The following is a 27,992-nucleotide window of genomic DNA, read 5'->3' on the forward strand; positions in this document are numbered from 1 at the left end:
GACTGTGCAGGGAATGCTCTGAGCTGGCTGGGAATAGTTCACCTCAGTTTGTGAATGAATTAAAGAAGGTGCTAAGTGCATGTGTTGCCAGGTCTAAAACCCCTAGAAAAGGCAACAAATCCATTACCCTATGGCTGTAACTAAATTTTTGGCTGTTTAAAGTAGATGAGAGAAGATACCTGGAAATACTTCAAATGCAACAATGCTGTACAAAAGAATGAATATTTATATTTAGTGACAAAGTGGGGCAAGCAGAGCCTCCAACACCTGTAATCCCCCCATACTGGCTGCTCTGTGGGTACATCTGACTCCTAAAGAAAACTCACCACAGCTGACCTATTCCTTTCAGGGAAGAACTCTCTCACCTGTCCAGGTAACACACATGGAGAGTTACCACAGACTGATAACATGTCAAAGTAATGCTAATTACAGGCAGACTTTCATCTGAAATACAGGAGAAGCTGAATGTCACAGCAGATACTTCTGGAAAAGGAATATAAAAACACCTACCCACCATTACAATTTATTTTTGATTCTTATATGCACTTCGTAATTGAATCAGATTTAAAAATCATAAACCAATGCTAATAATACCAACAGATTGAGGCTATTTTCAGAAGCCACTGATGGCCAAGGTGTTAGTCACTCTGTTTAAAAGCCAAGTGAATTTAAAAAGCCAGTTCAGACAGACTAGCAAGGGGCTGCAGCCTCCTATCAGTTGAGGATAGACATAATCACATTATTCCACACCAAAAATAGAGCCTTCAGTACATTCAGCAGGACAGTGGAAATTATAAGCTGTTGTTAAACTTCAGTGGGTGGTAGGAGAATGACTCCACTGATGTGTCTCTGTGCTCTTTTCCTGAGCTGTAAAGCACCTGAACTGGAGAGCTCTGTGCTGCACCATCAGAGAGCAGAGCTCCTGTGTGACTGTGCACAGCAAGTGAAGCCATTTCAATTTCGACCTGTAACACCAGGAAAACTTCACCTAAAACGAGAAACCCAGACAGAGTGCCCCTGAACAGGAGGAGGAATTGTTCCCACCAGCCTGGGTGCAGTCCTTACCTCCACCTCCCACAGGGCTTTGGAGCTGGTGGCAGACGTGGCCGACTGCCTGCCCGTGGTCCTGAGGAACACGTGCTGCTTCTTCCTGTGCTCGTCACACGTCAGGAACTTCTCCTGCTCGGCGTGGAACAGCCTCACCACGTCCCCCTGGCAAAGGCAGGCAGCAGGGTCAGCAGGGGCAGTGCCCAGCAGGGCCCCAGCTGCATTCAGCCACAGCTCTGCCTCTCACCCCCTTGAGGATGTCGTCCTTGTTGTCGCTCCATTTCATGAAGAGCACGATTTTCCAGCTGGTGTTGCAGTTCACTGAGTTGACCTAGAAGGAGAACGAGACCATCAGTCCCACTGTCCTGTGCCTGCACAAGATCCTGCCACGAGCAACTGTCTGATTTTTTTAGACAATTTTCACCAGAACACTGCGGGCCTGGCTGCATTGCTCTGGAGAAGCAAAATCTTTTCTGTATCTGCTCCAGAAGAAGGAATTCCAGAGCTGACTTGCTTGGAAGCCACTTGTTACACATCTGTGCTGGTAGATTATTTAACTTTCTTCACAGTGACTAGTATGGGGCACATCACTGTGCCACAAGTCCTGATTCTGAAGGAACGACTTGCTTTTAGCCAGCCATGCAGAAGAGATCAAAGTCAAACCTCTGCCAGCACACAAGAGAAAACAGAGCTCCAAGACTTTTAAGTCACTGATCACCAGGATAACCATTCCTAATAAGCAGTGCCACGGGTACCAACCAACTTGCTGAATTCCAAACCATGTACAAACAGCTAAGCTGAAGCACAGAGAGGTTTGTACAGCTGCTCCAGCTGTGCCAAAGTCCCCTTACCTCATTGCATCCCGGATTATCCACAAGCTGATGGCTACTGGCATGGAGAGGCTGGCCAGCATTGACAGGATTCAGGACTACTTTGTCTCCAATGACAACCTGCAGAGAAGTGCAGCATCAGACAAATTTGCACCCTGAGAAAGTTCTTTTCCTACCTTTTTCTTTTTTTAATAGGAGCCATGGGAAGAAATCACCTTTTTGCAGTCTGGAGAGATGCCAGTCTGAGTATTCCACCAGGATTCTGTTTGGCTCAGAATTCAGCTCACTAAACTCAGTGACTGAGGCAAAAACCCCTATGCTACTGGACTCAGAGCCTCTCAGAAGAAGCAGTCTGAGTTCTGGTACAACGGGGCTACAGGATAAATGATGGCTGATGGATAAATTCACCATGTTATGTGACAAATACACCTGGCCTGAACCCCAGAGCACACTGAAGCTTATGACCTCCTGGTTTTAGGAAGATTCCATACCCAAGTGACTCAGCTGTTGCAAAGGAAGGGATGAAAATGGCAATGCATTTAAAGATTTCCCATGAGCAGGAGCATTTCACTTCCTTATTACCTCACTCCTCATATCCAAAGTGATGACGAATTTTGATTCTAAGCTGACAACACTGAAAACCAAGATGCTAATTATTCCTTCCAAACCTCCTGAAGGTTCCTGAACACTTCCTACCATTTTGAATTGAGCAGGAATTGTGCAAGGCCAGCCTAATTAGGTCCCTTATTCCCTCCAATGTTAGATCATTCCACGTTTCCAAAATGCAAGTTACCATAGCGATTTTCCTCCCCCTCATGACAGCATAGCAAAAAGGTTGTTCCTGCACCATCATCACACCCTGGGAGACGTGTGCATTGCATTAATTGCAAGACAGGCCTCCCAAGTGCAGGCTGTGTCCAAGGGATGTGTGAGGACCCTGCTGCCAGCACTTACACTGTCGCCGATGGAGCGCAGTTTGTAGAAGGGCTGGATGTAGAACCAGGAGCCTTCATTTCCAGCTTCGTCCAAGGTCACCCTCATTGCATTCTTCTCTAGCAGAGCTGGAAGCCTCTTATTTACTGTTAAGTATTTGTTACTTTTTAAGTGAAGCAGCTAGAATAAGAATCAGAGTTCAGTTCTAAGAATGCTCCTCTTCCTCCCCTCAACAACCCGAGCGTGCATGAGACAACTGCAATGCGACACAGGAGTGCAGGCTGAATTATGTACAAACTCTGATGGGCCCAGGCACAACTCCACTCACACGCAGAGACACTGAACAAAACACCTCCAGTTCACCCAGCTGCCCCTTGCCCAGCTAGGACAAGCACATGGAGATGCCCTCATCGCTCTACAACCACCTCTTCAAAAAAACCCAGGAGCAAAACTCGTGAAATGCTGGGGACTAAGTGGCTCTTGCTTTGCTTGGTCTCATCTAACAAAAAATTGTCACTATTTCTATTGATTTTCTTCTCTGTGTCAGTTTATGATTTGTGTCAACATTTCACTGTGAGAGGATATTTGGTGTTGTGCATGTGCCACTCCCAACAACTCTAAATGAGGGCTCTAACGAGGATTTCAGAAGAAAACAATCAATGGTGACCTCAAAACTGAGCACAATTAACCCATGATAAAACACTGATCTCATCAGAGATGTAACACCCAGGCCCTGCTTCCCAGGATCCCACTTCAGAGCATGGTGAAACCTGGCAAAACTACAGACTCCTGATCATCAATTCCAGAAATCTGAAGTCCACTGAGCAGGGAATTTTCAATTAAATCCTCTCCAGCTTGCACAGATGTTCACAGCCTACCTGGATGACATTCCCATACTGGATGACTGTTCCCAGCAGTTTTCTGTTTTCAGTTTCGTTCTGTTTCTTTTCCAAATCTGCTGCATGCTGAAATTAAAGAAGAACAGTTCAACTGCTGAGTGTTTTAGAAAAGGGGTTTTATGAAACTCCCTTTTCTTCAAGATTATTTCAAAGGACTGGAAAAACAGCGAGCATCTGAAAGAGCCTAATTTCCTCTTTTTCCAGCCTCCAACAGTGTAATTTCCAATTCCCTTTTTCAACTGTTTGGGGAGACAGACACAAATCATTTAAGTAACCCATAATTTGGATACAATTGGACAAAATTCTGGAATACAACATGAGATAAAAAGCTCAGACAAGATAGAAGGCAGATACCTAGCAGGGGGGAAAGGTGAAAAAGGGATGGGTAACAACTCCAGCTAGTAATTATATTTTCCTTTCTACTGACTTCTACAAAAATTGAATGAAAGAACCTCAGCTTTTATTTTTTATTTTCCTTTGCCTATAGAGGCTCCACGCCCTCTGCAGCTCTGGATTGGAGCGTTCCCCACTCCCCACGCCTGGGCTTGTGCTCCCTGAGGTGATGGATCCTCTGGGCCACAGCTGAGCATTCCTGCACCACACTGACAGGGAAAGGAAAGGGGAAAGCCTTGCAAAATTGAATTATTATAAGGACACAAAGCCCTAATTAATAATTAACAATGAGCCTCTTGCCACTGCTGTTTTAAACGTGAGCTATTTGGCCCAGGCTGTTTTTAAACAATTTCATTTGGTAAAGAACTTCTTCACTTCACAGGAAAGATGATGTTTTGAATTAAAAACATAAATCTGGTATTTGCTTTAGCTGCTACCTGGAGGTGGAGAGCAATTTAAAATTGGACTTTTGAGGAGGCCGAGCATCAAGGATTATGGTTTGGTTCTCAGGTCTCAAGGACTGTGGTGGGCCCAGGTTTCTCTTGGAGGAGGAAAGTGCCCACAGTTCCTCACTACAGTGAGGTGAAGTAGCAGGACAAAGTGAAGTACCAGTACTCACTCAAAATGTGCTATTTTCAGATGCTGTGCTAGGTATGAAAACTGGCTTCTTACTCCTGGAGAACCTGAGATACAGCTGCTCTTTCAAATCCAAAATGGTATTCAGTCATGCAGTGCAACACCATTTTCTCTGTATTACTAAAATACAACTTTTTTTGCTTGACTTGCAAGTACTCTGTCAAGAAAAGGTTTCTTCAAGACACCAGAGCCCTCCCAAATAACAGCAACCACAGCCAAGACTGACCTGCCCCACTGGGTGCCACATTTATTATAAAAAAAAAAAACCCAATTTTTTTCTGTGAAAGTCCAGCTAGGACTTAGGATGTACTTTAAAAGCACTCCCCAAACCTGACAGTCACTCCAGGAGAACCACTTTTCTGGCCACTAGATGTCAGCTCCTCAAGCAGCTCGGATGCTGCGACCAGAGAGAGACAAGTGTCCCAGATTTGAAATCCCTTAAATGGCATTAACTTAAAATAACCTGACCTCAGCATGGAGCGCCCCATGGCAGACAATAAATTCCACCAGCAGACAAACAGAAGCCAAAAAAGGCAAGTGATGATGATGAACACATCTTGCATCATCAGCTGCGTTGGAAATGCAATGCTCTGATGAAGAAATCTCATCCTGGGCAGAGCTCACAGCTGTGAGCACAGGCACAGGGGTTTCCAGCACTCCGTGGGCCAGCAAGTGGAAAAGGTGACACATGGACACACAGGGCTGGCAGGAGGAAGTTCTGATACAGAGATGTCCATGGGACACAATTATTTTCAAGCCCCAGATCACTGCAGACCTGATTCAGCCCATCAGACTTCATGTCCAAGTGATGCAGGTTGAATAAACCCCAATAAAACTGTAAGGGGCTCAGATCCTTCCTCCAAATCAAGCAGGTCTTGGAGGGACATTTCTGTGCAAACATTACTGGGCTCAGGCTAATCCTGGGAAAATCTCAGCCTGGAAAAATCTCATCCTGTATTTCCAGGACCCTGGCAGAACAGGGTCAAGTGTCAGATGAGCAGGGAGAGGTCCCAAACACCTGCACTGGGATGTACTTAGGGAAGGGGAGACAACTCCACATGAGAGTGCAATCCAGGGCAATGCCAAAGCCTTTTTCTTCTACATGTTCCAGCACTTAGACTCCAATTTCCATTAAAACCCAGGATCTCTCCCTTTTCCTGACACACCAAGCAGCCAACCCCAGAACCACCTTCACTCTAAACCTGCTGCCACAGCCTGCTTCCCTTATCAACATGAGAAACACGGCCCAGGTGAGGGAGCTTTGTGCTACCAAAATAGCTTTGTCCCTGCCAAGCTGATACTTTTGGGTTATAAATACATTTCTTGGAGCAGAAGGAGTCCACCAGTGGGTCTTTGTGAAGTGCAGAGCGAGGCAGCCATATGGCAATCAGCAAGTGACACTCTCCTACGGGGCCATTTCGTATTCCAGGCTACAATGAGCTTAATATAGGCTTAAAGAACCTAAAAATATTTAGAATTGTAATTTTGACATGAAGTACTCCAGCTATGTAATTTTAACATAAACACTGAGTTTATTTAACTCTAAAGTCAACAGATGGTATTTAAGTTAAGTTGGCTTTTTTTTATATAGGAGCTCTAAAAACAGCAATCAACTGCCTTACTGAGTTTTCAGCTGCTGAATGTCAACATTTTACCCAGAAAATATTAAATACTGCAAGCTAATAAGGAAGAAGAGGCTGTCTGGCCTTATAATTACTCTTAATTACCCATCAACCTTTCCATACATCAACAGCAAGTGATGTTTGTTTGAGCAGTCCCAATAGATTGATCAGACCAGCAGCTCCTGGTTTCCCGTGCTGGGGGCTGAGAATCCTCTGTGCAATTGTTTCAAGGGTCCCTTTTTTATGCTTTTAACACCCAAAATGCTCCCCTGGAGCACCATTATCTCCACCACAGGTTAAAGACAAGAGGTCCCAGGGCTACCCCAGTATCATGGACACAGCACTGGGGGACACAGACCTTGAGCAGGAACAGGAGGGGGTTCTGCCCACTTTCTGTGGCACAGACAGAACCCAGGGAACGGCTGGAGCTGCGCCAGGGCAGGTTTAGGATGGGTTTTTTGGGAAAGGTTCATCCCCAGAGGGTGCTGGGCACTGCCCAGGCTCCCCAGAGAATGGGCATAGCCCCGAGGCTGCCAGAGCATTGGACAACACTCCTGGGGACAGGGTGGGATTGTGGGGGTGTCTGTGCAGGGCCAGGGAGCTGGGAGGATCCCTGTGGGCCCCTCCCAACTCAGCTTATTCTGTGATTTTGCCATCAATCAGAGGACTGAGGACTTGGAGTGAACGTCTCCAAAGGAATCTTGCGCGCTGATTTATTTCCCCGTACACTCGGTGTCTCCTCGTTAACTGTGCCAAGCTGGCTGGAAATCCTTGTTTAGAGCAGGATGGGTGTGAGGAGGGCCCTGCAGAGGGATACTCACGTGCAGCTTGTTGAGCAGCACAGCATCCGTGGTGCTGTTGGCTCCTGGCTTCGCCGCCTTCCAGAACTGCTTCTGCGCCGAGTAGCGGTTCATGGGACATAGCTTGAACAGGCAATCTGGAAAAACATGCAACAAACACAGGCATGGCTTCAGCCAGTCATAATCATCTGGAGTCTTGCTGCTGACGCTCTCCAACTATTCCAGCAGCAAGGAAAGCTTTATAAACAAATTCCAAAAAGCTCCTGATCAGACGAATGCTTTTCTGAGCAACAGGAATGCTGCCCCATGCATGATAAAAACTAACTGCTGCTGCCAACATCTGATGCAAGACCAGAAAATTTATAACTTGTCCCAGTCAAAAACGGTACCAGACTAAAATGGGAACACGTTCCCTGTGCTTTCCCAGGCAAACAGACTTGGTTTCTGCACTTTCAGCTTGGAGGTTTTGTACTTCAGCGGGTAAACTCTGTCAGGATGGGGGCTTTTTGCTTTGGATTTTTTCACTGCTGCTGTTGTCAGTTTAGTCCTTAAATCAAATCCCTTCTATTACTAGGGAAAACAGGGCAAAAAATAGGAGAAACTCCTCACCTAATGAAGTGGCAGCAGCATAAAATACCCTCAAAAAACAGCCTGCAAAAGCACAGACATTCAAGGCATGGCTTGAGGTAACATCAAACCCCTCAGGGTGTCAGGTTCTATACCCAGTGCAGCAACACAGTTTATTTAACATTCTGCCTGGCTAAAGTCAGGAATCACAGCTCATTAGTCTTATTAAAAATACATTTCTGTATCAGAGATGCTAACTTATCAGCAATAAACCCACATGAGCTGCAGTGACTGTTTTTCCTCCTGTCGTCGCTAAGCAACGGAACACGCAAAAAAATAAATTCAGCTATTCAAAGGCAGCGCCTAAAGTAGCAGCTCAGAAGTTCAAACAAAGTGCCAGAAGAGCCAGGAGGCTGTTCCCAGCCTCTCTGGCAGCAGAGTGGACATCAGGCTTCAGGCTCCTCGTTCACACGGCCTTTCTCCAGGCTCCTGGTGATCCCCACAGCCAAGCACCACAATTTGGGAAGCAGCCAAGGTGGGGAGAAACCCACCTGGGGTTTATCCTCAGTGCCTGAAAAGCAGAGCTGCTTGTTCATGGATATTCTGGATGCACATCAACCAGAAAGGGAGACATCCCATGCTGGAGACAGGTCATGGCAGCTCAACTTCAGCATGAAGTTGCTGAAGGGGCTGAGAAAGACCTTGGTACTTTCACCTCTGGATGCTGTTTGAGATGGACAACGTCACTCTTCTCATGCCTCTCCTCCAATCCATCCCCAGAGCACACCAGGCATCATCAAACACCTTTCACAAAAGGGCAAAGAATCCCAGAATGGTTTGGATTGGAAGGACCTTAGAGATGATCCCATTCCAGCCTGGTGTACCAGCCCAGGACCCCAAAAACAGATCCAGGAGGAGCTGGGTACGGCACTGCGGCCCTCTGACAGCGCCACTGGGGAAGGACAGGGCTCAGGGCACGAGGAGGGAGACTGAGCTGCATCTCTGCAGAAGCACTCAGCTCCACTTCATCCCCACTGCCAGCCTGGGGCTGCTGAGCCACCAGGAAAAGTGCAAACCACACTTCGCAGGTTTGCGCTCTTCACCACTTTTTCCATTTCCATCAGGATGATTCACAGAGATTGACAGCACAGCAGAGATTCAAAAAGCCACTGCGGGCTGGCACTTGGAGCTAAGACTCTGCATTGTAAGCAACACACCAGTTATAAAATTTTCTATTTTTGCTTAAACCATCAGTTCACACAATGACAGCAATTAACACACAGAACTGCAGAGAAGAATTAATTGTATGCTAGATTTAGTCACAGTGCACTTCTTTCCATCCTTTTCAGTCAAGAAAGTTGTCAAGTTAGGCTTAACTTCCAAATTGTTAACGGCAAGTAACCCCCTCTCCTGCCTGAAGCACCCAGAGAGGGCTGCAAGAGTTTGACCTTGTCCAATGCAAGAAGGGAAGGCATAACATGTTTTCCTTAGGTTTTCTCCCTAGAAACAAAGCTACAGCTCTAAAACAAACAATGAGAAGCACCCGATATATTTATTTTCTAGTATTTGTTCAATGAAATCTATTTCTGAAGTGCTTGAGAAGTTCAACTTTGCCTTATTCGCCTTCATATGGCCACCAAATGTATTTCGCCACAGGTCAAACAACACGAACTGTATGGCCAGAAGACTTTTAGTTCTCCAGACCCCGCTGCCTTGGATGTTTACAAAGTCAAGGATGTGCTGGCTGAGCACCATCGTGGTCACTGATCTGTAACCCATAGTCCTGATGACTGTGCAAGATAAACCCGTGCTTGTCAGACACCATCCTTATGGAAGTTAGGTCTATTTCTACAACAGGAGCCAAAAATCCAAAGCCAAAAATGAAAAGTCAAGCCAAAGCAGCCCAAAGCATCAGCTCTCTGCTCCGCTCAGTGATTCAAGCAGCTTTAGCCACATAGGAAAGGTGATAAATAAAGCAATTACTGCACAGTAACGACATCTTTTTATAGACTGTTTGTTGCATATTAACCAGGAAGGAATGCATTTTCCTTTCAGATCTTCATGATACGCAGTGAAAAATGGCAGAATTGCACAATGAGGTAGTATAAAAATAAAATACTACGTCACTGTTGATGAAATGATGATACATCAAGCCCGAGCACCCAACAAAGGTCCTGCAGGAAAAAGGGATTGCATAATCCTACACCACCCCATCAGGATGATGAATGCTACATGGGCACGCATTAAATGTGCATTTCAACGCTTCCCAGCTAAATCCTGCTCTTCCGTCAGCGACTGCTCTGCACGGAACGAAGCGAGGCTGCAACTGCACCACGCGAGAGATGAACGCTCTCACTGGTGGGACATCCACAGCCCACGTGGGCCTCTGCCACCTGCAGCTCCCCGAAATATCACAGCGAGGATTGGTTACCCTCTGCATGCACCAGCAGCACAGGGGAGTTGGCAAAAGGATCCTGGGAAGGGTAGAAACCCCCGTGTTCCAAAGTATTTTGGGGTTCAAGGAAGAGGGAAGCTTGCCAGCAATGTTATTCCAACTGCCAGTTCCTTCTACCCCATGCTTTTCACTTGCTCTTCTCTCTTCTACATTCCCTTCTTGACTGTGCTCCTTCCCAAGCCAGAAGATTCCAAACTTCCAACCCTTCCCTCCGGTCCAAGCCCAACATCTCAAATGCCCAACTTTTGCTCTCATAGCACAGTGAACAACCCGACAAAGACAGCTTTTTCTTTTTCTTACAATGGACTCCACCACATGGGAATTTAAAGTCACATTTAGGTAGTGCATTAATAAGATTATGTGAGAATATAATGAAAGACTTGTCCAAAATTGCAAATTTGCAAGAAGGTTAGAGAGGCTGAAATGATAGGAGAAGGGAGTTGAGTATTTCAGAGCCCACTCAAGACATCATCACCTTTTTCACACAGAACTGCCTAGAAACACCAAAGTCAAACATTCTCATGCAATTCCAGTCTCCCCTTCAGAGGCTTTTCCCACTGTTTTGGGCATTAAATGTTGCCACTATGTCAGCTCTACCCTTGTTCTGTGAGGACAGCTCAGAAAGCTCCTGAGCACACACTGCTGACACCCAAAGGTCAAACGCCTTTCAGGGAAGGGCAAAGATTCATGGAACCACGGAATGTTTTGGAGTGGAAGGGACCTCAGAGCTCATCCAGTGCCACCCCTGCCATGACAGGGACACCTCCCACTGTCCCAGGCTGCTCCCAGCCCCAGTGTCCAGCCTGGCCTTGGGCACTGCCAGGGATCCAGGGGCAGCCCCAGCTGCTCTGGCACCCTGTGCCAGGGCTGCCCACCCTGCCAGGGAAGAATTTCACCCCAATCTCCCATCCAGCCCTGCCCTCTGGCAGTGGGAGCCATTCCGTGGGTCCTGTCCCTCCTTGCCCTTGCAGTCTCTCCCCTGTCTTTTCTGTAGCTCCTTGAGGCACCATCCTGGCTGCTGCCAGAGCTCAGCTCAGTTTTGGGGGGCCCCAGCCCATTTCCCTCCCCCTGCCCTTCTCCAGCACACCCGTTCCAGAAAGATCTGGAAGCAGCTTCAGCTCCAGCCAGCCTGGTTGTGCAATCCACCACTTATCATTTTTTCCAACTGCCTATTTTAAGCGCTTAGGAGAAGGTCTTCACCAACTTTTCTGCAGTTGGAGAGAGCAGGAATCAAATACTTCATTGGCAACAAAAAGGTGCGTCGTTATTTCGGGTTTTAAACCCAGACTCTCCAAGATGCCAACTGGAGAAAGGTAAGAACCAAGAGAAATTACTCCCCCTCACAAAAATCATAGTTTAGGTTGCTTTCAAATGAGGGAAATCTTATAAAGATGAAGATCTTTAAATAAGTCACTTACAAATCCACTGAATATTTAGCACCAACACAGCTGTTTCTTCATTACTTGGAAAAACCAAACTCATTTTTGCACAGCAAAACTAAAATTAAAAGAAAACCAGCAATTCCCTGCTGAAATTTAGCATTTTCTCTTCAGACTTTTCTATACTTAGATACCTGATATTTTCCCTAGGCCAAAGCCTGCTCACAGGAGAGAATAAACACACTGATAGTGTCTTTTCTTTTTATTTTAAATATCAAAGAATAGAAGCAATGAAGAAACAACGTAGCTGGCAATGATGGACATACTGTAAACAGAAGTTGTTGACTTTGTATTTATGAAATTGCACAGCTTTAATACACTCACAAGGATGGTATTGCTCCACAAGATGAGGAGTTTAAAGACAAAATGAAGACCTCTCTTGTGCTCAAATGTAGTATTTTCACACAGGAGACTTAGAGAATAACACAAAATGCATGTATTCAATCACAGACAAGTTTCACCTTTTCAGAAACCCTTGGATTACTCCATCATCTATTTTATACTTGTTCCCTCTGAGATTTAAAATTAATAGATGACAGCCTAAGAGGTTCAAAGAATATAGAACAAAAGCAGCTACAGAACTGTGTTGATTATTAATCATTCCTGCATTTCCAAGAAGAGGGAGAAAAAAAGAACCTGATCCTACTGAAATGACTCTCTTTGTGATGAGAAGACATCCTTTCATTTTCAGTCGGCAGTGATCAAGCTCTGCTGGGAGCACAGGGATTTTGTGGTCCCAAAGGAGCTCCAGCCATCCACAGCTCCACCCCAGCAAGAAACCAAACCTGGACCCTGCACATTCAGCCTGGTGGAAGAGCTCAGCTGAATTCCAACCTCGTGCTGCCATTCCACAGGTGGGGAAAGTGAAGCACAGGTGAGCAGGGCACTGCTATGGAACAGGGAAATCTGGGGCTGCCCCTGGATCCCTGGAAGTGTCCAAGGCCAGGCTGCACAGGGCTTGGAGCAGCCTGGGACAGTGGAAAGCATCCCTGGATGGCAGGGCTTTAAGGTCCCTTCCAACCCAACCCATGCTGGGATTCAATCCCAGGCCCAAAGATCCTGTAGCAATCACACCCCTCTGCAAAGCAGCCCCATCACTCAGGAGTCAAACCCTGAACTAATTACATGACAGAATTTATTAGCGGTCTCTGCTGTGCTGACGTCTGTTACCTCCCTGCTTTGTGCTCCTGCATCTTGTGTTTCAAGGGCTTTCAACACTTGGCTTTTTAAAGCAGAATAAAGGGGGAAAATCACCCTTGCAACCAACATTTAAATTGAGAGCGTGCACGATTTGTGATCTAAATATATTTTAATTTTTATGTTAAAATAACCACCCTCAACTCCCATCTGCAAGACACAAGGGTAACCACCCTCTTGCTATTATATTCATTTATGCAAAGCCCTACCAGTGTGAATTGCTGCTTCATTTGTTCAAGCTGTAGCAACACAGGAAATAATGTAATTGTTATTAACTTGGAGCTGAGGTATCAAAGCAAAAGGAGAAGACTGAGCAGAGATTTCAGAGAGAGAAAAATTATCCACCTGAGAGCTGGACGCTGAATATCAATGTATGCTAAAGCTGACCTGAGAAATGCACCTTTAAGTAAACACCTTGTGTTCCAAAGAGTTCAGAACACACCAGTGTTTGTTTTATTTCTACACGTAACCTCTTTGGTCTCCTTCAAAAAGAAAACTGCTACTCGAAAAGAGAGAAATATTTAGACACTGGATATACAGGCAGTTCCAAAAGGAAACATTTGCAGGAAAGACCAGATGCTTTTTTCTATCTCTGGTACTGAGGGAAGATGCTGCGTGAAAACACAGAGCCAGAAGGGAGAGCAGCACAAGTAGAAAGGAAAAAAACCCTAAACCCCACTGATTTAACTACAACATACCCCATCTGACATCCATTCAGGCTAAAAAACCAAGAAAACCATTCCTCTCCTTGCCATCACAATGGATGACGTGTCCCTGGATGGGCAACGCTGGCTACAAGAGATCTGAGATGGCAAAAGAGAGCGAGTTCCCTCAGAGAAAGCTGCTAAGGACACAGTGAATGCACCAGGAATCCCTGCAAGCTTTGAGGTACAGCCTCATTCATGGACACAATGGGTAACTTCAACCAGGAGAAGCTACTTAAGAATAATCTCTTTATAAAGCATCAAAGCACCTTGATGGCTCCTGGCTAATAACAGATACAAGTCAGGAAAAAAAAAAAAAATCTCTTCATGTTGAGGAGAGGGGAAAAGAGAGGAAAAAACCTCAAGTGAGGGGTTCAGAGCTGCACACATCAATGTGAGCTAACCCAGGATCCCAAGGAAGCTGCTGGTCCCACTGAGGGTTTCTGTGTGTTACCTCAGCTCCAGCTCTGGTCCAGCATGAAGAGAAACCCTGAACAAGAGGTCACCTGGACAAACTGAAAGGCCATCCCTTTCTCTCCCTCACAAGCGCTGAAAATCAATTTTTACACACAAGGAGAAGGATTTCTATGAAGGGAATTCAGCAAACCAACGTCATAGGAGTTGCAGAAGCAGTTTGAACTAAGCTGTTGTGGCTCCAGCCTTTGTCCCAGCCTGAGAGCTGGATCCTTGACCCAGGAAGCCATTCCCAATCCCCATTTCAATAGTTTCCATGACAAATCTCCCTGTGAGACACCAACACAATTCTCAGGACAGGAACCCTGTGACATTCCCCTCCTCAAAATCTTTGGGTCTTTTCAGTCTACATTTCACCCTGGCAGTAAACCAAAGGATATTTATTTTCTGGCCGAATTTCATTTAATTTTGGCTGCTCACCCCTTGGATTTCACTCTCACATTTGCTTCTTCACTTGCTCCTGCTTTTCCGGATGAAAGTTCCTGCTGAAAACAGGGCAGGAAGTGGGGGCAGGAGGCAGGGAAAGCTTGGACTGTCTGAGCACAGGAAGAACAAGGAAGATCAAATTTCAAACCCCCTCTGGAAGCGTCAGTGTTGACCAGCATGGAAAGAATACTGTCGTGCTATTAGACAGAGCTGACTGAACAGCATAATAAAAGTCACTTCTATTTAAAAACATTTCGTGTGTGTTTCTCAAGGAATGAACCACCACAGCATCACACAAGAGAAAAGGCAAAATTTTCAGCCGTTCGATAAAGCAACTCCATTTTCAGCTCTTAAATGGGTTTGGCTTAAAGAAAAACTGCATTGCCAAAAAAAGATGGAGGGAGATTAAATAAATATTTGATAATATCATTGAGGTCGTGCTTGGAAGAATGGAAGAAGTAATAAAATTGAATTTAGTGCTTCAATTTTTTCAATTTTGCGCTAATGAAGCGCTTGGGATCCCTTGCCTGCATTGCTTATTTGTTTCTTTCCTTCTGCACCAGGTGCTGCCCTCCTGAACTGGCCCACTGCCTCCTGCAGAATTCCAAACGCAGGTCCCCAGGGCTGGCAGCCCCTTGGAGAGCTTCCTCAGCTCATCCCTCCCTTCCAAGGGCAGGATCAGCTCCATTCCTGGCCTAGCACCCGAAGGGATCCCTTCCAGCACTCCACTATCCCTGTATCCAACCCATTCATTTTTACAGTTCTCACGCCATGATTTCCTTCCCTCCCCACATGGACCTGGCAGAAGAGAACTTCTCCCTCTCCCAGCAGTATCTGCAGGCTCCTCTGTCCCACAGTTACTGAGATGCAAGACTGGCCAGGGGCATTCCTGCCCGTTTCCCTCCTGGATTATCTCTCATACCTTTCTGGAAGTACAAGGAACTTCACTTGAGGCTCTGTCAGAAAGCAAAACTGGAAAAAAAAATAATTACTATTTTTTAGCAATGCTTCTTTTTCTGTATTTTTCAAGGCACTTTTTGTCACAGCACAGCACTGACAACTCCTTTTCTAACCACAGTTCCCACACCACGGATCCTTTCCTATCTCACTGCCACATGCCCACCCTCCTCCTCTCTGGGTGCAGCCAACTGAGAGCAGTCTTTGACAGATTCCGAGTGAATTCCCGAGCTGGTGTCTCCTCTGCAGAGCTCACAGAGCACAGCCAGCTGTGACCAACACTGTGGGCAGACATGGGCAGCACCCAGGAGGTCTGAGCTGCCACAGATGCTCAGCCTTCCAGAAACTGGCTTAGTAAAGCAGAGATAAATGAAAAAAAAAAAAAAAAAAAAAAAAAAAAAAACAAAAAAAAAAAAAAAAAAAAAAAACAGGCCTGCCTTAACTCTAGGAAACAACAGCCTGGAGCTGAGCAGAGTCCTGCTGCCCAGCTGTGCTGCACTCCCAGGCAAACCCAGCAACACACCCCTGCCCACATCTGTTCTGAGTCTGGAAGTTTGATTCCTTGCTTTCTGTTGCTGGGCTTGAGTCTTTCACCTCCCGAAGGCCTCTCCCTTCCCTCCACTCTAAACAGTCCCCATCCTTTTTGGCAGGGGCCCAGAGATGCTCTGCTGAGCCCTATCAAGTGATGCAGCTCAATCTGTCCAAGCTCGCTCCGGCGCTGGGCGCCGCTCCCCCTCCCGGGAACACAGCACGGAAAACGCCAACAAATCACACAGCTAATTAAAATCTGGCCTCCAGAACGTAATCCTGGCGCTGAAGGATGCACTCTGGAAGTCATTTTAATAAGCAGGTTATGCTGACAAGGTGTATATACCCCGTAAACACAAGTGCTGCCATATATTGGCTCTGCAGCAGCTAAGCAGAAAGTAAAACAGCCAAGCACTTCTGAAAAGCACAATATTCCAGTCTGACAGCACTTAAGAGTTAAGCTGTGCCAGCACCGCTGCTGAAACACAATCCATGGCTTCAGAGATCAAAAACGAAAGTGGAAAATAGTCCCTAAACTGGTAAAACAGCCTCTTCCAGGCCCGGCTTGGGAGCTGTGCGCTACCAAATAAGGGAAGCGAGCGGCGGGAGCCAAGGCAGCAGAGCCACGCTGGATCCGGCAGCGCAGACAGCTGGGGCTGAGGGATGGATGGGAAGCAGCCAGCCCCGCTGGGCTGCACTGCAGATGGGAAGAACAAATGTTCCGTGGCCCTGGGCGGAAGCAGAGCCTGCCAGGACGGGCTGCAGGCGTTCACCCCGCTGGCGGCACATCCCCGGGGGTCCGTGGGGCTGCCAGCAAACACACACCCCAGAGACTGCGGGAGAGACGCCCATGGGCCACCTGCCACCTCCTGAAGCACCTGAGAGCCACAGAACCACCTGGAAGAGACCTCTGAGATCATCGAGTCCAACCCAGCCCTGACACCTCAGCCCTGGCACCCAGCGCCACATCCAGGCTTTGTTGAACACACCCAGGGATGGTGACTGCACCACCTCCCCGGGCAGCCATCCCAGAACTTCATCACTCTTTCCATGAAGAACTTTTTTCTAACATCTAACCCAAATTTCCCTTGGTGCAGATTAAGACAAAGCCTGCAAGGAAAATCCCAGATCCTGGGGATGGCTCTGTGTGTCCCACAGGGATGCATTTCATGGAGCTGCCCAAGTGCTTCCACACAAGCACAAACACGGAGCTGCTAAAGAGAAACTGCTCATTTTTCAACTTTAGCTGAGCTGTTGTTTTCCTCTCTCTTTTTTAAACGCATGGATGTAATTCAATTTATTTTTGCCAGCTCTACTAGCAAAAGAAGCAGAACATGCTATCATCCATCTCAGGGATGTTTTATACACGCTCCCAGTGTGAGCCTTCTGCAGAAATAAACACTCTGTTAACTTGGTGTCTATTTTCCAACAGACAGAGCAGCTTCTCTGGCTCCTTGGTTTATCACAGCTGAGAAGAACAGGCTGTAAGAGCCCACAGGAACACAAAAACTTCACAGGATAAGCCCAGGAGTTAAAACACACCTGCAAAGAAAACCACAAGTTTCACTTCTTTAACTCCGTGTGCGACTACAAAGCAAAGAAGTCTTGGTTTAGGTGCTGACAATGCCTCCCTTATTGCCCTGAAATCCTGGAGACAAAAACACCCAGCAAAAAGAATATCCTGTGTGTGTGCCTGAGAACTCCACAGAAAAGAAATGCATTCAAGCTGCTTTGTGCTACAGCTATTTAAAAACTTCCTTTTCCTCAAAGAACAATAATTAGGTATTTTCAGTGTTTTCAGCCATCTTTCAAGCTGCCTTACTGACACAATGATAACACATGAATCAGTGAGGGAGAACGCTGGATTCAGAAGTGATGGATGGGCTGGGAGAATTATTAAATAACACCAGCTGCACCACTGAAAGCATCCTACACTTACATCCACCCAGAGTCAGCAAAGAGTCGTCTTGGCTCACAAATACCACCCCTGTCAGTAGCCTCAAAGCAGAAATAACCTTCCAAGTTCAGAAAAATGAACTGAAATCTTCTTTGAGCACTGTCTGTTCCTCTCCGTTCTCTTCCTTCATTTGTTTCAATCACTGTCTTGATTTCCAATTATTAACTGTATCATAATTGCATTAGAACTGTTTTCTGGTTGTGTCAGGTGGTCCAGTCTCTGCTTCCAGATCTACACCAGTTTTGTGCCTTGCTTTGCAGGATTGCAGGTTTCAGATTAATTTAATCAGGTTTCGGATGGATTTTTCCTTTTCTGCACAAAATCCTGGCATTCAGAAACAGCAGAAGCAACCAAAAAAAATCTGATTCTATTGCACAGATTTGATAATATCCATTTACAACTGCGGGTCTGCAGAGCAGGACAGAGCCACAGAGCAGGAGGTGAAACCCTCTGGTGGGGACATCCTGAAATGGTGACATGAGCCACACTCAGATTTAGTCCCACAGAAGGACCCAGCCCTGGTGGTTCCACAGCCAGGCTGGAGCATTCCAAAAGTTCCTGGAGCCCTCTCTGGCTCGGCTGTAAATTGAGGAGGAGTTCTCAGAACTTCAGCACACCTGAGCAGTGCCACTTGCTGGTTCCAGCCCCTAAAATCCAGCCCTGGCACCCTCGGCTCCAGGAGGGCTCAGTGCCCCTCACAGCTCTCCCACAGAGGTTTAAAATAATTCTTCCCAGATTTATGACCCCAGAGGAAAACTGCAGCAGCACGAGGCAGCACCGGACTGTGCTACTCACCTGCAGACCACAGGAATAATTTTTACCCACAACAATTCCAACCTTTGGAAAAAACAACATTCTCAACCTCTCAATCCAACAAGCAACTCCCACATGATAAACCAGACACAAGTTATGAAATCTGGATTGCAAGTGTCCTTGGTATTAGAGATGCTCAAAAAAAAAACCCCAAGATTCAGAAATAACTGTTTCAGCAAATCCCAAATGAAACCCAGGCAACTGATGTTATCCAAAGGCTCCATCATGCAAAGTGCAAACTGTCCTGATGAAATATCTGAACCTTATTCAAGATAAATGGCACAAAAAGAATAAAAATTCCCCTCAAAACATCTGAGCATAAGGATGTTATTAAAAAAACCCCAGAAAAACTACATGAAAAAGATGTGAAAGCTGATTATCTGCAGTTTCCTGAGCTTTTCAATCTGGATGAGCACTTGGGACTTTCCACGTGTATTTCCCATTTTACTGAGCTGTTGTGAAGAGGACACCACAAGGAGAAACAAGGTAAATTTGTCTGCCAAGTCTCTGGACTTTTAAAAGGTGAACTTTACAATACCAATCATGCCTTCTCTTTGCTCAATGAAAACATTCCAGAAGTCTGCCATTAAATCCATTATTTTTTATTAACAAGCACTTATGATACTACACGTGAGTGAGATGAAAAACTTCTTCAAGCAAGGATTATGGGTCTAAACCAAAGATATTGGCTGTCACAAACTCAGTGAACTGTATTTCCACCGTGTCCAGCTCTTGCAGAAACAGAGAACCATTAATGCACACAAGTGTCGCTGGTGCCCCGTGGCAGCGCTTCCACCGTGCAGATTTCCCCTCCTGCTCATTCAAAAAGCTTTGAAGGCTTTGGTGAAGCCATTGCAAGCGTCGTTAAAAACGTGACAAAAACTCCATATTTGAGGAGAAACTGATGAGCTGCTGGAGAATCACGTGCACTGCAGAGCAGCTGCTGAGCCAAATCACTTCCCTGACACCGAGAGAATAATTCCTGTATTTTCACAGGGCAATACTGAGGCTGGAAGTGTGACAGCAGCTCAGAGCAGGGACAGAACACGCTGCACACAGGGATGGAATGGGTTTGCTACTCCAGCCCTGAAGTGCACTACTACAGACACTGCCAAGTGTTACAGTTTCCATGCACATTATCTCCATCTCTTTGATATAACATGTCTGGAAAGTTGTCATCAGCTTGCCCACACTCTCAGACACTGTGTCCCACGTCTGGGGACACGAATGACCGCTAAATTGGGAAAGCATCCAGCCTGCACTCCTGGGCTGCTCGTGGATTCTGAGTGACTTCAAACACCCCAACCCCACCCCAGAGAACAAGATTTTCTTACCAAACATCCCCGCGTGGTATTTTTCCTAATAAATACACCCAAACAGCTGCTGAGTACAAGCCTTAAGCCATATGCCTGTTACATACACAAATCAACTTTTTCACTAAAAATATTTAAACTGAAGCTGTTGACAAACCCCCTGTGACGGAGCAGATGGATCTGTCAGTTCACCATCAGAACACCCTTTTGCTAGATTAAAAATTCGCAGAGGACTTTCTTTCAAAGCAACAGATTAAAAATTCGCAGAGGACTTTCAAAGCAACAGATTAAAAATTTGCAGAGGACTTTCAAAGAAGCAACAGAGTTGTTGTGCACATCCTTGAAGGGGCAGAATCACGGAATGAACCAGGCTGGAAAAGACCTTTGAGATCAAGCCCAACCTCTGAGCAGACACCTCCTCATCAACTAAACCCTGGCACTGAGTCAGGGTCTTTTTAAATCGGTTTAAATCGTCCAGTCTCTTCTTAAATGGGTTTAAACAGTGCAGAAATGCACACAGGGTGGGCAAGGAACGTGACTAAACCCAAAGGCCCACGAAGGCCACCATGCCCATGAGGCCATCACCTCCTCCCTCCGGAGCAGGGCAGGGAAAGCCACTTGGCTCACGTGGGAGCTCCGTCCTTGCCCACAGCCCACGGAGCTCTCCCCGAGGGATGCACAGAGCTGTGGACAGCACGAGTTCCCAGGATTGCCTGCAAGAGCAGCCTTGCTGGAGGATCCTCCCCCGCTGCCCTCCGGCAGCTGCTCCTGCCTACTCCCACCCCACGCTCTCCTCCATGGCAACCCTTCCTGCACGGGGAGGGGAAATTTGGGGGAGAGGAACACAGCGGGAGCGGCTGCAGAGCCAGGGCAGCACCCCAGCAGCTCAGCCCCGGTGTGAATTCCAGCCAGAGGTGGCACTGGCAGCCCCAACAGCCCCAGCTGGCAGCTGGTGGTGGCACCCAGCACAGCAAGCCCTCCCAGGAGCCTGTCAGAGCTCCATCACGGGCGGATGAAGAATTCCTGTGGATCCGTGTCTGAGGAAAAGGCTGTTCCTTCCCAGCCATCACAGCTATCCAGCCCCTATCGTCTGTTCCTGCCATCCTCGGGAGTGTTAAGCAGGGATAAAAAGGTTACTGCAGCCCCACCACAGCCACGTGGCTCCTTCCTGGACACTCCACTAGCTCTGGTCTGTGTGTGCTTACACAGGATCTGCTCAGAAATTCCCTCTGGTACATTCACGAGCTCTCACTAGGTCACCTGGCTGCTTCAGCAAGAGCTCTGTCCAGAACCAACTCTCTCCACAGCATTCCCAAAGAGCTCGAGGCCATACAACAGCACAGGGCAAATCTCACTCCCAAGAACATTTAGTGTTGTACAGAGGAACTCAGCATTATCTGGAACAAAAATCTAGGTAAGCGTACCTTTACACTTGCAAAATAAAAAATATTTATAAACAAACGTTCTCCTTTCCACTTAACCAATATCAGGGCACTATGCCTATACACTTTAAAAATCTAAATATTGGCAGCGTGGTTGAAATTAGCACAGTGCACAAGATACTGCCAGTGAATTATCCACCAATAAAAACAACGTTTGGAGGCGGGAGAAACTCTGGGAGCTTCCAACACGCGCCACAGAACAGATATTCAAAGTAGCTGAGTCACTGTGGTTTTCTGAAATGAGCCTCCAACCAGGACTTGAAGGAAGGAACATTAAGTGACAGGCACTTCAAAATCTGTCAGATAAAAGTTTTTCTTTTTAAGTTCCTAAGTTTCTCCGTCTAAGGCTGCAGCTTCTTTACTTCACACTTTTTTTCCCTTTTATTTTTGGTTTTTGAATACTTTGATATCTAGCTCCCAACACAATGTTTAACTTCAATCCTGCATTAAACATCAGAGCAAGGACTTCCAAAAACCCAGAGCAGACAGGCAAAGCCAGCAAAGGCACAAGAAAGAGCAGCAAGTGTAAACAGTGCAAACACCTGGAGGGAACTCAAGGTACAGCAAGATGGAATTAATTCAGTGTGAGATGCAGAGGGCTCCCCTCAATCCCTTCCTGGTTTTAGGCAGGAACAAACCTTGGTGAAGGATCACAAAGATCCTCAGGACAGCACTAATCTATGCAGCCAACAGGTATGAAAATAACACTGGAAGCTCAAAGAAAGGAATTTCTGCTCAAAAATCCCCTGGAAATGGTCTGAAAACAAGAACCCATTTTTATGATTTTTTTTTTTCCCCAAAGAACTTTGTTTTTTCTCTGAGGTTTTGGGATGTGCTTCTTTTTTCTGCTGAATTTCAGAAAATGAAAAACTTGGATATTTTCATATCTTTTCTCAGTAAGGGATTCATGGAGAAGCTGGAAGAACAGAATATTTTCTCCTGTTCTATTCTCAACATTGCTTTACTCATTAGTGGGAAGAGTAAGAACTCCATGTGGACTCCACATCTCAAAACCTTGCTAAGATTTTTCCTCCCATCCTTACACGACCCCCCCCCCCTCTCCATTTAGTGGGTGCAGAGGCAGCACAGGGAATTGTGACACCCCTCTGGAAACACATCCTGAATCAGCTCAGCCTCAGCACAGCTGCAGGGCTTCCCCTCAATCAAACACCACATAAAGGCACAGATTAAATCACATTTCTTCCCTTTACAGCTCTCCCTGCTACTCCTCTGCCTTCAAGGTCCTCCCAGTATTGCTCAGCACTGAGCACTGGGAACACTGAGCAGCTGTGGTGATGCCTTCTGATCTTTCAAGGTAACTGCACCTAAATACTAAAAAATAAACACGAAAACACATCCTTCCCAGTTATTTTTGCATCAGATAAAAACTACAAATTAAATGTCAACCGTGATATTCAGATTAAAAGGAGCTGCTGTGAAGCATTAGTGGATATTCAGAGCATAAGCTGCTACAATTGAACAAAAAATCATCTCTATATGTTGTACTCTTTTCTCCCACAATGTTTATTTGTTTCTACATACATATTGAAATATATACATGAACCTGTAAGGAGACTGCAATACAAATAAGCTGCTAAAGCCCAGAGTTCTCTGCAGGCAAATTCTGATCCCAGTGCAGAATTGTCATCTGTCAAGTTGCCCAAATCGTCTCAGAACACAAAAACTTGCAGCACATGACAGGCTGCATATGGAAAAAATTATATTTGGGATTAAATCTTATAGATCATATTTGAAGGATCTTCTCCTCATTGTCATTTTTCATGACCAAGGCCATCTGCCTGGCAGGGAGTGGGAGGAAAAATTCTTCACTTATTTTAAAGCTTGTCAATGCCAACCAAGAACGTTATTTGTAAAATCTATATTGCCTTCAGCTTTACCTCCAGTCCCCAAGGCAGGAGCTCAGGGTGCTGCCATCCCTATTTACTGAGGATGCACTTTGCAGCAGGGAAGGATTATTCTCCCTACAGAGCCACCACCCCATAATACAGCCAAATGCTCTCAGAGCAAACACACCATTCTCATTTCCCAGGAAAACGTGGTGCTAGAGTCACTCTTACAGAACCTCAATTTCTGATCAGTTTTTGTGGCAATCACCTAAACAGGGGACGTGATTTGCTTTTCAACCAACAAGGAAAACGCACTTCTGAAGGTCAGAGCAAAGTAAGTCAACACTACCCCCAGTGAAGTTGCACTAAAGGCTCCAAAAAGCCTCTTTGCTCAATCCTGGAGTTAAGACAGCAAGAAGTCAAAGGCACCTGGATGCATTTGCCATAAAAATCCAGTTAAATGCAGATGCAAATGTTGTGGTTGAGAAAGGCTGTGCTGGAGCCATTTGTGATCACAGATGCACCACTTGGTGCTGGTAAATCAAAGCTGGGAGTCTGGAGCATTTGCCAGATCAGCACTGCAATTCCTGCTTTTGGGAGGAGTTTGGGAAAGCACCAAAGTCAACACCCACCTCAGCCCTCCCTGGTCCTGTCCCCCTCTTCAGAGGAGACTGAACTCTTCCTCTCCACACTGCTGCTGGCCACACTCTAATAATGCTGAGATTTATTCTTATTCCTCTTTCTCTGACAATAGAATGCAGCTTCATGGCAGCAGGAGCAGCTGAGGGCTGGAATGCCCAACCCAAAGCAGCCCCTTTGGACTGGCTCCCAGAGGTTTGGGCCACCACCAGCCCAAACCTCTGCCCTGGTGCTGCTCAAAGCCAGCTGGTGCTGGCTGGAGATCACGTGCTGCTCCAAAGGGAGGGAAAGCATTTTTGCAGCTCTAGCTCAGACTTTTTTCCTTTTCAGGATGGCTGCTCCCTCATCCAGCTCCCTCACTTCCTCATGCCTGCACGTTCTGTGTTTATTTTTTCCTTGTATAATTTTTAACCTCGACAAATGAAAGGGTTGGCATTCACTAAACACAAGGTCTAAGTGCTACCAGATTGCTGCTGCATAGCACAGCTCTGTGTATCCTCAATAAAACCCAGCTCAGGCATCATTTGCTCTGGTTCAGGCAGGGGAGGATCCTGTGGCAGTGTTTTCAGCACTGTCATGGTTTCTCTGCTGTCAGCAGAGCTTGCAGGAGAGTTCTTCCTCTGAGCATCTCACTGAGAGCTACAGAAAGGCTCTTCCACCACAACACAAGGAGTTCTGTTTTCACTGAACTTCTGTCCATTACATAACCAAAACAGATGATAATTGCCAACACTGAGGGCTCAGTGCTGACTGTTTTCACAAATTAGGAATGAAGAAGTGTTAGCCCTAGCACACAAGTCCCTCGAGCTCCTCTCTGACTGAATAGTTGTTCATCAGAATAAAATTTTCAAGGAACACCGCAGTCAGTGTCAGTCTGCAATGGCTATTCTGGTGTTTCCACACTCATGTGAGACATAAGGCTTCTTTTACACATTTGTCAGGGGCCACTAAAGCCAATCCAGGATTTTTGCAGCTCCCTACCCCCAGCCAGCCAGCTGCCAAGCAAGGAAACAAACAGTTTATTCCTAAAGATCCAGTCAGGTGCTTTTCAAGACTGACCTCCAAGCAGCAAATTCCTCTCTGGATGGCAAAAACACACAGAGCAGTTTTCAGAGACAAGAACCTTCACCAACAGCTCACTTGTTTCCTGGAGTTTGGATCACAAACTTTCAAGTCAGGCAGGAAAGACTGGAGGTTTCTATACACTCAGGCCCCAAATCACCAAGAACTTGACAGATCAGCACTGGCACCTGGATCTCCACCCAGCAATGTGAAGAATGCAGCTGGAGGTGCTGGAGGACAGGGATCACACTCAGGCGTTGACACATTAAGTGCCACACTTCATGCTGAAGGATGAACCCAGATCCTGCAAGGAGAAGGGCAGAATATTCCATCTCCAGCAGTGTGGGAAGGGAGGGAGATGCATGTGAGTGGCACAGGGTGTTTGCTCAGGACACCTGGCAAGGTCTGCCTGCCATCACAGCACATTTTCATGGCTGGCTCTGCTGGCAGCCTCACCACTTTCCTTCTGACTGCTCTCAAACACAAGCACTCACAGCTGTACCTCCCTGTGACACCACCACTGCAGTCAGGACTCTTGCTCCATGAGAAACAGGCTGCCCAGAAAATCAGAAGTGAAATTATTTAACTTGGGGGTTGGGTTCCTCTTGGACTAATGACTTCCATGTGGCACTTGGGCACAGCACCTGTAGGGCCTCCTTGATATGGGTACTTTGCATATTTATCTCTTGTCTTCCTAAGTAAATAACCTGAACTGAAAATATTTTTGAACTGTAACTCATTTTGAAGTATAAAGCCTTGTTTTTTAAATAAAAGAATTGAAGTTTTTCCTATAATTTCCTGCTACTGCAAGGAGCACAGAACTTCATTGTGCCCTAAAAGCAAGAGAAGGGAGAGGACACAAAACAGACTGAAGAGTTTGGCACAGATGAGCTCCCCAGGGTGTCACAGGGCATTCACCTGCTCCTCTGAACAACCAAACACCTCATGACCACAGCAAATCAAGGGATGAGAGGAAACCCAACCTGGCCACAGAGGCATGTCAAGGGGAAAAAGCTTGAGAGGCCAGATGTGGCTCCCTAAAGCTTTCTGGGGAAGGCAGACCTAAAAACAGAACTCCTGAAGCGTCAACACGCAAATCTGGATGTGGCTTGGATGATCCAGGAGCACGGATCACACCTTCCCTGTGTGCTGATCAGGAATCATCAAGCCAAGGGGAGCCAAGAGGCTGAGCCCTGCAAGTGTCAGCACTCCCCAGCTGCAAACGCTTTTCTGAACCAAACCTGAGTGCATTTGGCAGCAAACGTTTGTGCTCCCACACACCCAGCACAGCACAGCCCACAGCTGAGTCCTGGGATTGTCTTCAAGGGAACTACAGCTGCTTTTGGCTGACTACCAGCACTTTTAACCTCAGCCACAAAGCCCTGCCACAAGAGGTGATGATCCACTGGCAACTGTAACTCACTGGCTAGCAAATTCCAAAAGCCCCCACCCAATTGGGAAGCATCATTTAGATGATCCTTGTCTAAAAAGCTTTTCCCCGTGTGTCTTGGTGTCTCAAGCACCCAACAGCAGGTGAACACAGCTCCAAAGAACTCCAAACAGGAGTGAAGAACAGACAGCCCACCCAGCCTCCCACCCTTGCCTATTTTGTATTTTTTATATTTATACCCAAATAACCAACTTGCACATAATAGAACAAGAATTCATCACAGCTCCTTGTACTGCAAAGAAACAAATCTTTGGCTCCAGGTTACCACAGCTGGATAAAATCTCACCCAGGGCCAGGTCAGTGAGCCTGGGCACAATAAATGCACTCTCAGAGAGGTGTTCTGGACCGCCAGCAGGATTTTACATCCCACACTTTACCTGAGGCTTTCCCTTCAGGCTCTCAGCACTTTAGATAATGAATGTACAGCTCAGGATGTTCCCAGTACCTGGGAGACCTCTGTCCTCACACACAGGGTTTTTTTCCACACAATTGCTGACATTATCCATCTGTCTGCGTCCTTCGAAACGGGTGAGACTCCTTCCCCTGCAGAGCAGAGGCTGTGCTGGCAGCAGACACAGCACCCAGCCTGAGGTTTACCTGAAGGTCCTCTGCAAGTGCTTGGCATTGATGAGACTCCCCAGCACCTCCACCCTGCCAGCTCTCAGAACAGACTCAGTCTCTCAAAAGGAACCGAGCAAAACCAATGGGGTGCACAGAAGAACACACTTTACTACTCTAAATATTAAGTGAACCACAAATTTTAATAGGTTTGCTATATTAAAAGATAGGCACCAATGTCACCCCACCCCCACAATTCATCAAGGCATTTCACTCCCTTGGGCTCTTGTGACTAAGTATAATATTTCATTAAATATCCTGTTCATACTGGCTTATGTACTAGGGAACACACTAATTTTAGCAAACTGATTAGCTAGTTCTTTCTAACCGAATGTTATTGTAGCTAAGGTCAGATTTTGCACTGAAACTATGGCAACAAAGCCACAGTATTCTTTTGTCTACAAGGTTGGGACCAGGTTTATTAACAGAACTGCTCTACTTAATAGCTCAGCATTGCTTTTTGGCAACCCCTTCCTCGATCCTACCTGAAATACCCTGAGCTTTCCACAGGGAAAAGGCTCAGACCTGCAGGAGTTGAGAAAGAATAAGTGCTCAAAAGAGCATTTTGCTTATTTCTCCAGTTCTGGGCACAGTCAACCCCCCTTGTCCCACACAGGGACACGTCAGGATGGAACTGCCACCCCCAAGTGCACAGATCAAACTTCTCCCCAGGAGAGAGAAAATAATAAATTAAATCCCCTCTCCTTCCTCTGCTGTACCTGAACCAACAGATTGGGTTTCACACAGCCTTCCAGTTATGCAAATTAATGGCACCTTCTGTTTCAAAGGGGCTTTGCTCTGCCTTCTTCTCCGTGCAAAACATCCCAGATGAAAGCACTTGGAGGCCACAAGTTGGCAGGCAGCTGTTTGGCCACAGGACTCCAGGACAGAGCAGCAGGGAAACACAGCCCAGGCAGTCTCTGTGCTCACAGAGCCAGCTCCTC

The 27,992-nt window shown here is 46.4% G+C and overlaps 1 protein-coding gene across 1 annotated transcript in view; it reads right to left on the reverse strand.

Annotated features, from left to right (window-relative positions):
• The window catches only part of ITPR1 (inositol 1,4,5-trisphosphate receptor type 1), a 159,785-nt gene that overhangs the window by 112,600 nt on the left and 19,193 nt on the right, over nucleotides 1-27,992 (reverse strand). The window contains exons 4-9 of the mRNA XM_053953544.1: nucleotides 7,182-7,297; nucleotides 3,689-3,775; nucleotides 2,832-2,990; nucleotides 1,899-1,997; nucleotides 1,295-1,378; nucleotides 1,066-1,212 (exon numbers count right to left, since the gene is read on the reverse strand). Of these exons, the coding sequence (XP_053809519.1) occupies nucleotides 1,066-1,212; nucleotides 1,295-1,378; nucleotides 1,899-1,997; nucleotides 2,832-2,990; nucleotides 3,689-3,775; nucleotides 7,182-7,297 (692 nt within the window). The remainder of the gene's footprint in view (nucleotides 1-1,065; nucleotides 1,213-1,294; nucleotides 1,379-1,898; nucleotides 1,998-2,831; nucleotides 2,991-3,688; nucleotides 3,776-7,181; nucleotides 7,298-27,992) is intronic.

This window comes from Vidua chalybeata, chromosome 12 (genome assembly GCF_026979565.1).
Source record: "Vidua chalybeata isolate OUT-0048 chromosome 12, bVidCha1 merged haplotype, whole genome shotgun sequence".
Taxonomy (NCBI): domain Eukaryota; kingdom Metazoa; phylum Chordata; class Aves; order Passeriformes; family Viduidae; genus Vidua; species Vidua chalybeata.